We start from the raw sequence: 14003 nt of genomic DNA, 5'->3' as shown, positions 1-14003 counted from the left end.
GACCAAGCAGTCTGAGTATTGTATTGTCTGCAAAACCACGTCAGTTAGTTTATTCATAGATACTTGTTTAGGGTTTGCCATGTGACGATGTACTGAGTCTTGTATTGATTTGTACCCATGTTAAAATAAGCAACAACAGGCATCTTTTTACAGGTCCAGTATGTATGATCATGAAACCTTATGTGATTTGTAATAACTGCATAAATAGAGGTCCGGTCAGAATTTAAATCTAAATAATCTAATAAATTGAATGCTTATTTCTCTGTAGACAATGATGGAGGCTGCAGTGGAGAGTATTATTGGGAGGCTGTGATAGCATTTTGAGTCAAATTCTGCTGCAGTGAAGTCCATTTAAAAAAAGAGCCACTTTAAACTCAAATCCATCATAGTGTGAAAACTCATAAGATATGAGTTCATATCTACAGGCTTAATACAGCTTCTTGAGGATACTACTACATGCGGTTTTAGATATTTCTGAGCATATTCTCTTGGATTTAGTCAAAGAATTTAAGTGGGACACAGACTTTGTTTCCACCTGAAATGTGCCACTTGAAAAGTGTGTAAATTCTTGTTAAGCAGTATTGGACCCAAGCCCAAGTCCTTAACTCACTCTTTGTTAAGGAGCGGTCATGTTCCGCCCCACTGGATGAGCTATCTGTTTTTCTCATCCTCCCCACAGATTCCAGACTGACTTTGCCTCGGTCAGTGAATGGCTGGTTGGTGCCAACGAACACCAGAAGATTTGGTCAAAGCTGGCCGACACAAACCAGGAGTGCATTTGCAACAATCTGATTAAGCTGCTGGTATGGCTGTCTCGTCTACTCTTCACGTTTCTAAAAAATAGACAGAGAACAACTATTGTTTTCTCAGTCCTTTTGGTGATTTTAATTCTTTAAAGCAGCATTAATCTGCAAGTGAAACATGGGAAAGTGGTCAAAAAACCCACAACATTTTAAGGTTGGTTCTATAGTATTGAGCCCCAGATAACTGTATCGATGCAAAAAGCAGAGGAAATAGAAACTGTCATCTTCTAATTCGATCCACCTAAGGATTCACTGGTTGATGAACTCTGCACGCAGTTTAAAATGAATAATTCACACACGATAGGCATTTTTCTGTGACACTGGTTGTGTTCTCATCCCCCAGGACTTCTCCATGGAGACTGAAGCCATGTCAGTCCAGAGGGCGTCTGCATCCAGGGAAGCCGCTAAGCTGCTCCACCTGAGGGAAGCTGATTGTCCCGGGCTGAGAGCTCAGCTCGCCCAGCTGGAGGGCAGCTGGACCCAGCTGACCTCTGACCTGTCCGTGATACAAGACCGCCTGCAGCAGGTACAGTACATACAAAGAGTAGTCACCTGAGCTGAAGAAAAAGGAGGATTCAGAGGTAGTTGCACCGTAACTGAAAGATTAATAGTGATACTGTGGTGTATTTATACATTGCCTTAAATAAATGATGCAATGGTCAGGGTGACCTCCAGCCTTTATTGCATCAAATGTCCTATACACTTTAAATATTACTACCTCCATTAAAGTGTGGCGGTCTATTCAATGGAAGTGCTGTTGGTTTTCAAAAATAATTAGTCATTGAGAAATCCCCTCCAGTGAAGGGGAGTGTAAACCCTGTTCAAATCTGTTCTGGGGTGATTAAGGACCGGGAGTTTGGGAGGACTTAGTGAGGAAAAATTTAAAATGTCCTTCACCTCCTTGCTATTTACCACCAGTGAATGAAACCAGATAGTTCTGAAATATAATAAATATTCCACCAGTCCTTTTTAAGATTAACTTTGATGTCTTACTCTTTTGGCAATACCCACAGGAGACCAAACAAAATAATTTAGACACAAAAGTCAGATTGAAATAAAACAGTTTTTTTTATTGTTTGACTGAAGTTAATGTAAAGTCTCCATTAGCGGCTGCTGGCAGCGTGGCCACCGGTAAAGCTGCTGTCTGACCTGGAGGACTGGCTGAAGAAGCTTGAGGCTCGGCTGAACCAGGAGAAAGAAACCGTCATCAAGGCCAAAGACGCTGCTCAGATCACTGGAATTCTGCAACACCACCAGGTACTTATACCTCCAGTGTCCACTTTGACTTTATTTTGTGCATTTCTTTCAAGAGCATTTCATTTTGAATGATTATTTCAATATTAGATACATTTGATTTACATTTAGTGAAGAAGCATCTCAAAATTCCATGTGTTCATCCTTAAAATACACTACTGTGTTTCAACATCCCTTCCTTTCTGCATTGACGTTATGTCAACAAGATAACCATTTTCTGTACGAACTGTAATAAATTAAAGCTAAAGCTCTCTTTTCTTAATACATACAAAATACATATATACTTTGAAAGGCAAAGAAAAATGAAAAATCCAATTTTTATTAATGCAATAAAAGCACTACCAATGTTTTACAACGCTAACGAAATAAATAAAACACATATATTACGTTAAAAATATGTTTCTGGTCAGACACCTGAAATTATAATCAACCTCCACGATATCTAAAGTTGAAGCATACTGATTTCTTTATTTTTTTAAATAGCAACCTCTTCTGGTTTTATTTATATGCATATTTGTATTGATTTCTTTCTACGTAATGTGCTTTCTCAGGAGCTAAAGACAGGCATGGTCAATGGGCTGCTCCTTCTTGATTTCCTGTGTCAGTCTGGGCTTCAGCCGGTGGGACCGGACGTCCGGACTCTCCGCTCAGAACGTACAGCGTTTGCAGAGAAACTTGGAGCCGTCAGACTGCAGTGGCTGCATCTTCAGAGAGAGCTGGAGAGCCAGGTCCGTTCTTCAGCGAGTGATTTACAGTAAAACACGTGGACCTGTAGAATCTGAAATTGAATGATGCAACTGTGACCTTCTCTTTTATTTTCTGGTCTAATAATATTTGTATGCAGAGCGCAAAAAGCAGTAGAGTTGGGTGGCTCAGATCTTGATCTGGGTGCATGTTTCCATACAACCAAATTCAAAGAATACAAAGTTGTGTTTCTTGTCATTAAAAGCTCAAATAGTTGGCTAATAGTTTATATTATAAACCCATCAGTCAAACCAGAGACATAACTCAAACTATGCCAACATCAATGGAAAAAGCTTCTATTTTGTGTCTCTTCAAAGTGACTAAAATATATATATATTTTTTTGAATTTAACACTTTGATAATCGACCACTGTTTGGCTTCGTCCACTCAGACTCGTGAAGCTGAAGAGATGCATTACACGTGTGCAGACAGAGAGAGGCGTTTACAGCGTCTTCACAGCTGGATAGAACAGCAGAAAAAGCAGTTGAATCAGTGGAAACAGCCCAGCAGTCAAACTCTGGCTCGCGAGGCTCTGCTGGAGTTGGAGGTACAGTAACGCGATGTAAGCAGGTGTGTATTTGATCCGTCGACTCCTGCTGATGTCCTCTGATCTTCAGACTGCTCCTGTTTTTTTCTTTTAGGCTGTTGTGAGCAGAGTGAAGGAGGCGTCTGCAGCTTTGCAGGAGTTGAAACCCACAAGTGTGCATGTTGAAAAGGAAGAGCATCACCCTTGTGATATCGCCTTCTCCGTTCGGACAGAGAGTGTTTGTCATGCTTGCGTGGATCTTAGTCAACAGGTAAAAAATAAATCAGTCATGGCAATCAGTGACATAGAACAATGAGTGCCAGAAGAAAGTGAAATTATTGGCCAACATATTTAAGATGCCTTTTCTGATCCTCCTTTTAAATTCAGAAAATCCAGAACCAAGCGCTTGTCTCTTGTAAATGATAAGATCTGTTGCTTCATGCTTGTATAGCATACACACATGAACAATGGCTTTTTTTTTTTAAAACAGGGACCCTGGTCCTCAACAATATTAAGTAAATCCTCCCAACTGTCAGGGATGCTGCATCGCCAAACCTCTTCTTGTCTTCCTTTGTGGCAATTTACAGATGGAAGCTCTGCGACCAGCTCTACGACAGAATGTGGAGGAGTGGAGTTGTTTTGAGAGCGATCTGAAGGAGGTTTCTACGCACACCACCAGGGTGCGCTGTGCTCTTCAGCATCAGCCTCTGTTCTCACTGAAGCAGGCAGAAGGACACGTGGACCTCCTTGAGGTGAGCAGAAGTCATGACTATGATATCACATAAAGACTTTACAGATGCAGGAAGAAAAAACATGTTTCTTTTTTAGTTTTACACAGCCAGTTGTAACTGAATGCCCTTAAAAGCCCTTCCATCTAGTTTTGACAGATTTAGTAAAGGTGTGGGCGTTCCTGGACGTCAAGACCCCAGTCACCATACTTAGGTGTAGCAGAAGTAATTGCACCTCTGAAGTGAAAATACAAAAGGTGAATTCTGTGCACAGCAACTCCAGGAGAAGGCCATAAAAGGAGAAAAGCTGTGGGCGTCCGTGGACCAATCCTATCAGAGTCTTGTGAAGACCCTTCATCGTGGAACAGCACAGGCGCTGGACGATCAAATGAGTGGAGAGCGAAAACGGTCAGTGGCCTGAAATGACCAGAACAGAAATCAGTGCATCAGTAGTACACATAATCCTAACATGTATTCACAGTGCACATTTTCATTGGTGTACCACGGCTCCATCAGATAACTGTAGCCTTTCTGAAAGCACATTCTCGTTATAGAGTATTCATTTATTGTGTTCAGGTGGAAAGACGTGGTGCAGGAGTTAAAGAATGAGCACATGAGGACTGGAGAGACAATGTCTCTTTGGCAGGAGTACACTCGGCTGTGTGATCAATGCTCTCTTAACACGCAAACCCTGTGGCATCAGTGGGAGGAGCTGCCGAGATCTCCACATCTGCAGGAAACAAAGGCCGCGGTTCACTCGGTGGAGGTGAGTTTGAAGCTGTTGTCAAAGAGTAAGTGTTTACAACGGAATCCAGGGATTGATTTGAATTGATTGGCCGCCTTATCCCTGATGTACTGCTACAGTACTGCCTTGCAACATGGAGGATTAGAGCCTCGACCGATTTTTGACTTTTGAGTCCAAAAACAGTTTCAATATTTAAGTCTGCTGTATTGGATGACAATCATTTCTTTATATTAGTATATAACATATGTACAAAACATTGTTGTTCAGGAAAGAACTATATATAGATAGAGATATGTACTGAGTGAGACATTTTACAGTATGTACTTATCAGTCCACTATTTTATGAGGCTTGTATAAAGGCAAGAAAGTAGTCCACGAATATGAGGTATAAGTTAACAGTTAATTACGTTAACAGTTAATTACAATTCCTCCTCGGCATTGTTGAGTTTGGTTTTATGGCGGTTGGTTTGGCGGTTACAACAAACAGCGTGTTGAGCATTAACGCCTTTGTGCATGCTTCGTAGCCCGGCACCGTCTGCGGAGACTCGCGCTACGGTGCCACAAAAAAGTTTAAAAGAAAATGGAATGCAAAACTTTTTATAAGTTGGTGGGTGCATAAGATCAAATATATACACGCTAACCTCTCCTGAAAAAGTAAAAACGTATTCCTCCGATGATGTGATGATGAAAATTTGCCAAATCTTTGTACATTCATGTCGGAAACACTGACTTGTTTATTTATGTATATTTGAATTAGTTGTAATTGATTTCTGGCATTGTTTAAATCCACTGAGAGCAGACTGCTTGTTTTCCTTCGAACTGACTCATGCTGTACTCTATCACTTGCATTTCAGAATTTCATTCCAAGTGTTTCTCAATGACTGGTCTCCTATTCTCTTCTTGGAACGAAACAGACAGCATGCACTTAGAGATATCAGCGAGGGTCGATCTGCTCCGCGTTCGTTCACCGAATCTCGTAGTTCAGATGCTGCATTATGTGTTGTTTTGCACATTCGTGCAACAAAAACAAGCATCCGTTCATGACATTTCCATTAACATTTTTCAAGAGGATAAAAAGCAGCCATGACATTATGATCTTGAGTATTTTAATGGACATTGATGAAAATTGTTGGAAAGATGATGAAAAGCAGGAAATACTAAGTCCAATGAAAGGTCAAAGTAAAAACAGTAAATATACAAAGAGATTAAAAAACAGTGCTTTTCTTCTCATTTCTTCATCTAACTGTTTTTTTTTTCACATTCTATCACCAGACGTGGCAGAATGCTGCTGAGGATTTGCAAAGCAGTGTGGGAGATGTGCTTGTGGCTTGCAAGCCTCTCATTGAACGACTAGAACCACTTGCCACAAATGTAGTCCAATCAGAGACCAGGCTGCTGTCCCGTGAAGTCCTGCTGCTGAGCAAGGCAATGTCAGCAAAAAAGAAAAGTCTTCAGGTGAGGAAATAAGTCGAAACATCACCTTCATTTTACAACAACAGTATAATTATTGGTTTTTACTGTGCAGTTTCCGTCACAGTTCAAGGACTGATGAAAGGTCGTATGTGTACAGTGACTAACACAATATAAAAAAGCTATCTATAATCGTGACATCTAATTCCTCAAGTGTCTAATGAATGGGGAACAGTTTCCCTGACATTAAATGTGAGACTGTTTGCTTGATGTTCAAATTTCACAAATCCAGATTAGTATCATCACCATCACATTTCTGTGTGCAGGAAGATTTGGAGCAACAGGAACTGTTTCATACTGGACTGGAGGCCCTTGAAAAGCAGGCACAGAGCACACAACATACATTGTTGACCAGGTTCAACGACGCAGACTCAGTGAAGGTTGGTCAGAAACTTTATTATTGCCCATAAATGAAATACTTCTATGCCTCCTCTTTAAATCTAAGGAGATGCTTTTGAACTGTGGAGGAGAGTTGGAGGATGGGAGAGCTGCAATAAGCACATCTTTTTAGATTCAGCGTGACTTACACTTCCCGGGGATATTATCTGCATTGGCTTCACTTTTCTGACTCGGTGTGGTTGTCTCAGTTTTGCATGAAGGGGGCCCACGGTGAATTATACATGTGCTGTGTTTTTTGTTTTTTTTAATTCCTTGGTCGTGTAGCAGGTTCTCTTGGAACTCTGTGATCTGTTTCCGTCACTGGTTGACGTCAGGGAGAAGAGTTGTTATGTGACCCTTAACAACCATGAGACGGAGAGATTGCACGAGCTCGGCAGGCAATGGGTTGAAAGCATGACTCGCACATCTGACATGAACAGGTGAGAGAATTCAGTTAAAAGATGATGCACAGATAAAAGCCTTTAAGTGTGCATTTGGGTTTTCTCATTGTTGCTATTTGAAGGTTCACAAAACAGTTCGCTCAAAAAAGTTATCCTGGCAGATGAGATGTATAACATTGTCGGTTTTACAAGATGTGCAAGGCTGTAATGACTTGTTTATTTTTCTGATGGAATACAGTGGATGCGAGTCCATTTTGAAAGTAGCTTTCAGTTGAACTCCAATTGTCCTTTTATCCCAGAGAGCTGCAGGCTGACCGTCAGCGTTCCCAGAACTTCCAGGAGAAGTGTAAGCGCCTGACGTCGATCCAGAAGGAGCTTGAGGAGGAATCAATGTCTAAAAAACCTCAAAGTTTCTCCAGCCTCCGAGAAATGATGACTGTCCATAAGGTTTTGATCACTTAATACGTCACACTTTTAGATTCTCCACATTTCTTTCATTTCCTAGACATTGATTAGATTTGTATCTGACCAGCTGGGACCAGTGTTTAAATGGCTTTAGGACAAACAATTTCTGGGAATTATGGACTTCAAGTTGTTTGCTTCTTGGCACACAGAAATTAAAAATATATTTAAATTTAAAGCAAAGCTAACTCGCAATCTACTTGTTAATGGGATAACTAGTGTTAAATGCTCTGTTGGTGAATTGTTTGTTGATGAAGGCTTTCTCTCCCCTACATCTGGAGATTAGTCTGAACTCTAGATTAACCACTCATCTGTATTCTGCCCACATGCTATTAGATGAGAAACATGTTGACAAAGATATATTTAGTAATAAAGGCTTGATGGAGCTGAATTAATAAGCAATCATCATCACAAAGGCATATTTTGCATCCGCTCTTAATGGGTTAATGCATCACTGTGGTAAAGGCAGAACATTTGTTTTAAATAATGAATGTTATTTTGCAAAATGTGTCTTTACTACTCTACAAATGGTGTCTTTTCTTTCTTTCTCACTCCCACAGAGGCTTGAGGCTGAAATCATTATTGGACATCAGCTTGTGCAGGCGCTTCTCTGCCACGCAGTCGAGTCCATTGAAACCGAGACAGGAAAGAAAAGGTACGTGATGGAAACGTCTTGGAAGACATTAAATGGCAGTTTTTAAGCCGCGATTTCCCCTGGTTCTTCCTTTCATCTATGTCTCCTTTCAGGACTAGAATGAAGTCAATAATACTGCAGCATTCCTCAGTTTCACGAGGTGCTTAGTTCAGCACACTCCTTGCTTTGATTGGTCAGTCTAATTCTTTAGAATAGCAGGTGTTTTGCACCATATTGCCACCGAAATGACACCCATAATTGAATAGTGCATAGTCATTACATATATTACACAGTTTAATAAGTGCACTGTGAAGAAGCTGTGCTTTTAATGTGAGTTGTGAATTCTTCCGCCCGCTTGTCATCAAGGTTATAGCTTTGTCTGCCTCTGACAGGCTCATAACTAGATAAGACCAGAGTTTTAAGTTCAGCAATCATTTGAGGTTTTCCGGTTGGATTCCTTACTCATTTCTTTGGAAAGCTCTTTCTTTTTTTGTTTTCGTTTGAAGGAGCTAAAGGAAAGTTTCTTTTCTTGCCCGTGCTGCGATTACTTCTTAAGGCTGTCCTAAAATCCTGATGATTTTGTGTTGATGTAGCAACTATGACAGACCTATTTGTAACTTTTCTTCTCCCATTTTATGTGTTGATTTATTTTTTACAAAATGTAATATTCCCATCGGGAGCACTGATAGCTTTCACTCACTGGATGGATGCCAACGTGTTTGCCAACAGATGTTAGCAGCAAGTACGATTGCTCCAAAATATAACTAAGTGGAACCTCTTCTCCTTCACAGATCTGAGCTCATGGCAGAAGTGAGCCGCGTGAGGGACAGCTGGTTCAACTCGTTGGCTTTGGCTGGCCAGCGCAGGTCCTTGTTAAAAGAACAAATGGGCAAGTGGAGAGTCTACCATCGCGGCTCGAAACTTTTGTGGAGGCTGTTGAGGGAAGTCGACCCTTTGCTGCCCCCTGCTGGACCTGCTGTGTGTACACTGCATCGGCTCCGAAGCTGCGCGGATGATTACCAGGTTAGTATGTTTGGATGCCAGTGAGAATGTACAGTCAGCTTCTTGCATTGATGAAGAAAAATCTTCCTTTATAGTGGCGGAATAGTAAAATTGTGCGAAATGTAATATTTATATTTGTTTAAAATGATAAACAATAAAAACTGTATCTCCCCACATTCCCTTTCCAAGTGTGTTAGAGACGCTCTGGGTCTGCACTCCACCGTGTACTCCCAGACGCTGGGGGCTGGCAGACATTTATGTGAAACCATGACAGAGTCCGAGTGTCAGAGCCAACTGCAGTCAGAGCTTCAGGCCATACAGGAGGCCTGGGACCGAACCACCTCACTGCTGGAGAGGAGAAGAGACCTGGTCAGCACAGCTGTTCAGGTAACAGCCATATTTTCATTAAATACTAATACTAACACATTTTCAACATTCAAAACAAAAACTAGACCAGTCATAAAGCGCAGACCTCCACTAAGGCCATGCCCTTTCTCGCAATGTTAATGAAAGTAAAAAATAATGTATATGTATCCACCCCAGGAATTGAATCCGCTCCTAAATTTAACTGGTTCTTCTTTTGCTTTGCCTGATGTGAAAACAAATATTCAGAAATAGTTTTTTAATATTTCAGAATCCAGATAAACTTGCAGATATCGAGCAGCTTTGGACTTAAAGAAATCCAAGAGAAGAGCATGTTTTACAGTATTAACAGAGTAGGAGGGGTCAGCTTTACATGACCCATATCCAGGACCTGATCCTACCCCAACACACACACACACACACACACACACACACACACACACACACACACACACACACACACACACACACGCACACAATCTGGTGTGTTGCCCTGGCACAGACCTCCAGCCAAGAGGGATCAAAGAGAAGCTCAAATCTATCCATGATCCAGATCCAGAGATGTCTGGTTACCAGTGACGGTCCCTTTCATTCCATCAATGTACAGAGCAGGACTCGTAAATCATACAGGCATTATACATATATCACAGACATACTTACAATCTTGTAAAATATTATATAAATATAGTAAAATGAGCAAAGCAGTGAGGAAAAAATGTCGGGTAAATTCAGATTGGTTGATACTTTAATTTACATTTGATATTTTAGTTTAAGGATGACTCCGGGCTTTGACTGATCACTGTTGTCTGAATTACAGAAGTGCTGCCGAGACTCATGAGCTGTGTTAAATACAGTATCTCAATGTTTTGGTGCCCAGTCGACCCGCAAGGTCAGGGAAAGTTGTGTTAACCCCTTTAGGCAAGACAGGATCCTCCCGGGGAAAGGGAAATCCCTCTGAGCAACATGTCAAAGATCACACAGAGAGCAGCATTAAGTAGAACTGACAAGCAAAAGACCAACTTGGTTATAATAGTCAAGTGAATAAAGGGTTTGTAGGACCAGGAGGGTGATGTTCTCTTTTGGATTTATTGAGTTTATACTTGGACTTCAGTTACTAAAACTTTTAAGTTGAGCAGTCCTGGTCCTTTCAGCATTTGACATGAATGTTTTAGGTTCATTAATCTTTTCAGCATATGAAAGGTTTGTTTGTGGAAATATTTAGAGAATTAGGAATTAAGAACACAGATATCATTGTACAATTCTAAGCATACTTTCTCATCACTTTACTGCAAAGGCAACATAGCCAAAGACATAGTATCTTTTATGATTTATTTTTTTGTTATATCTAAAAGCAGGTTACCTCTGCCGTGATTGATGTTTCTCAATAGATAGTTCCCCCAAAATATACTGTGCAGGTTTTCATAGCGGCCCAGGCCTTTGTGGTTAAACATTACAGGTTACTGATCATAACGTGTCAGATATTTGTTGAACTGACTCCGGAGATCTCTCTCCTCTCTTTGCTGCTGTTTATTAAGAAGTGGTCTCAGTGTCAGGACATGAAAGCCAGTATCGCGTCTGAACTGGATGAGCTGAACGCCATGCTGAAACAGCCGCTGCCTGAGACACCGCAGGACTCTGAGGGCGAGAAACATGCTCAGGTAATTACAAAGCAGCTAGTCTGTGTGTTCCCTTGACTGTATTCTACTGGAATAGTATTGAAATGAATCACAGCCCGGTACTTGTACCATCACTTACTCATAATGGAAGGAAGTTGTTTATAGCATACATAGCATAAACAATAGCGTACACTATAGCATACATTTGTTGAATGATAGAAGAGCACAAGCATTACCTAATAATATCAGAAATCTAATGATAATTCATGATTTTATTTTACAGATTTTTACCAACTTTGCCTTACTATTGAAAACAAGGAAAGTGGTTCAAAACTGTATTCTTTTCACAGTCACTGTTAACTTATTCAATTCATTCTAAGGACTCAACTGTTGGCCGTTAGGGACTCTTGGACTTGTAACCTTAGTGTATCTAAAATCCTAACTACATCCCTGTGGCTAAAATATAAGTCCATATCCCCGCAGCAAATCCTTTAGCAGGACCCCGAAGAGACATTCTCCCAAAAGCCCACAAATTGTCATGTAATGCCCAAATTACTTCTCAGTATCCAGGTTTGAATTTGCAGGAAAACAAGCGCTGATTGTGACTGACAGCGTTCATTGCGTAACCTGCAAGAATAACGACTTGATGGACGGAAATTGCCCCCAAAGAATTACAAATAATGTTTTCGTCTCAATCAAAATGAGTAATCATTTCATACTGTGTAATACATTAAAGCACAAGTTGACACATAACTTCTAATACATCAGCAGCACGAATCTGTCAGCTGGTCTGCAAGCTGGCCAAAGTTCCTCCACCCCTCAACTCCATCAGTAGCCACCCCCCATCCCACCAGAGCGCCTCTGAGGTTTACCCCCCCTTTCTTTTATTTCATACCCCCATGCTTTCACTCCCCTCCCCCTTTCTATCCCCTCCCCCTGTCCCGTCCACAGCCCTTTAATCTGGACGGTCAGAGCGAGAAAGAGGTATAGAAGCGTGTCCACTCAGTTTGTAGACGGCTGTCTGACTGGCTGTCTGTGTATGCGTGTGTTATGCAGGAGACAGAACTCTTACTGCAGCGTGTGACCGGTGGATTTAGGGAATTGGCCACCATGAAGACGGACCTGTCCCAGTACGTAGCGGCCGGTGACTCGGCTCTGCTGGAGCAGCAGCTGGAGCAACTCCACGGTCAATGGGAAGAGCTGTGTATGAAGGTGAGAACTGACAAAAAAATGGAGGGAGAGAGGAGAGACCAAAAACTGAATCAGAGTAAGTGAGAGATTGCAGATGGTGCAGGTGGAGAGGAAGGATTGGGGGAAAGAGTGGGGGAGAAGGAGGAAAAAGTTGCCGAAGTGTCTTGGCGCTGACCAGCAGCACAAAGCCTCTGCACCACTGGGGCTGAACACACGCACACATACACACACACACACATACACACACTCATTTGTTTGAGAAAAGAGCAACATGTGCCGGTTCATGGAGGGAACATTTCCTGTCCTCTTGTTAACACTACTTGCAACTTGCCCCCATACAGGTCAAATTAATTTGTTTTCTTAACATTTATACTGCAAAAGTGCAAAAATGTAAGCTTATTGTTTATAGTAGATGTGTGTTGTATGGGATAGTTCTGGATTTGGAGCCTCTTCTGCTTGTATCAGCATATAAAGAAAAGCGTAGCTTTATGCAGTCACTTGACAGCTTTTCAGGTTGTAATTAGCTCCTCGCCCGGACGCACTGCGTTAACAGAACAATCAACTCTCTAACAGAAACAGGCCGCTAATTCTGTAACTACATTATTTGTGAAAGCAGCTCTACTGTATAGACATGGCCTCAAATTCCTACAGTTAAGTCTTTTGGCTTAAACACAAACACGCACTTGTTCTTGAGAAAGCAACGGTTATGACATGCCTGGGTCCGTTATTATGGGTTCGTTGCAGTCATGCTAATTGGGTCCCCACTCAGAACTGGCTGCTTCCACCTGCTCCTGTCTTGGCAGGAGCTATTGGGATTCACAGATGCTGCCATAGAAGCCAGGATGTTTTCTGTTGTGCGGTGTTCTGTATGTCTCTTTGTTATCTGTACATGTATGGTACAGTAGCTGCTCATCCTTACTACATAATTCTTAAATTCGTCCCCAAAAAAAACCTCATACACAAAAGACATAATTTTCTGAAGACCATTGGATGTCTTCAAGGAAAGCCCTACCAGTTACTGTATATCAAATGTTAAAGCCTACATGCTTGTACATAGGTTGAATCGTTCTTGTTTCATGTAACAAAAAAAGGTTATTTGAGGAAGCACAACTAATTTCATCTTTTAGATTACACACAAGATGTTTCATCCCTATTCATTCCTGACATGGCTGACAGGGCATGGATCTGAGCCACAACCGTTTCCTCTGCATAGTTAACAGGTTGTAGGTGGGGGGAAGCCACTGGAATGGGTCCGCTGAGCAGATGGCCTGGCTGGGCTGAAGGGATTCAGGGGACAGGCTCTTTTGTTCCAGTCCTCACGGGGGTGACGGCAGCTCACAATGCTCCCTAAATTCTCCAGAGTCCAAAAGGCGCAGCAGTGTTAGTACATTAAAACCAAAGCAGGGCTCATTTGAATCAAATAAATGCCACGGAGCAGTAAAATATAGCTGGTTCAATCATGCCTTGTGGGCTCGCTAAGCCCTTTAACCTCCAAAAGATCATCGGCCCCCCTCCTCAGCTATGTAATGGGGTGTTCTCATGGCATTAAGCTGTCATTAGGAAAATGGACCTTGTTAGTTTTATCAAACAGCCAGAGTCCCTTAGGGATTTCTGATTTGATTACTGATTCTGATAGAGATTAAATGGCACTGGTATTAAAAGAAAACCATTAATATTCAGTTCATT

General features: G+C 41.5%; 1 protein-coding gene across 1 annotated transcript in view; it reads left to right on the top strand.

Moving 5' to 3' along the window:
• Positions 1-14003, top strand: part of syne2a (spectrin repeat containing, nuclear envelope 2a) — a 79568-nt gene that overhangs the window by 50205 nt on the left and 15360 nt on the right. The window contains exons 79-96 of the mRNA XM_076084240.1: positions 680-803; positions 1147-1329; positions 1911-2060; positions 2609-2785; positions 3193-3348; positions 3443-3598; positions 3915-4079; positions 4330-4463; positions 4632-4815; positions 6073-6255; positions 6537-6650; positions 6937-7088; positions 7349-7496; positions 8072-8166; positions 8937-9168; positions 9337-9534; positions 11046-11168; positions 12183-12338. Of these exons, the coding sequence (XP_075940355.1) occupies positions 680-803; positions 1147-1329; positions 1911-2060; positions 2609-2785; positions 3193-3348; positions 3443-3598; positions 3915-4079; positions 4330-4463; positions 4632-4815; positions 6073-6255; positions 6537-6650; positions 6937-7088; positions 7349-7496; positions 8072-8166; positions 8937-9168; positions 9337-9534; positions 11046-11168; positions 12183-12338 (2830 nt within the window). The remainder of the gene's footprint in view (positions 1-679; positions 804-1146; positions 1330-1910; positions 2061-2608; positions 2786-3192; positions 3349-3442; positions 3599-3914; positions 4080-4329; positions 4464-4631; positions 4816-6072; positions 6256-6536; positions 6651-6936; positions 7089-7348; positions 7497-8071; positions 8167-8936; positions 9169-9336; positions 9535-11045; positions 11169-12182; positions 12339-14003) is intronic.

The sequence above is a fragment of the Anarhichas minor genome, unplaced genomic scaffold (assembly GCF_050575085.1).
Source record: "Anarhichas minor isolate MPS153535 unplaced genomic scaffold, ASM5057508v1 ptg000136l, whole genome shotgun sequence".
Classification (NCBI taxonomy): Eukaryota; Metazoa; Chordata; class Actinopteri; order Perciformes; family Anarhichadidae; genus Anarhichas; species Anarhichas minor.
This window is presented reverse-complemented; position numbering and strand designations above follow the sequence as displayed.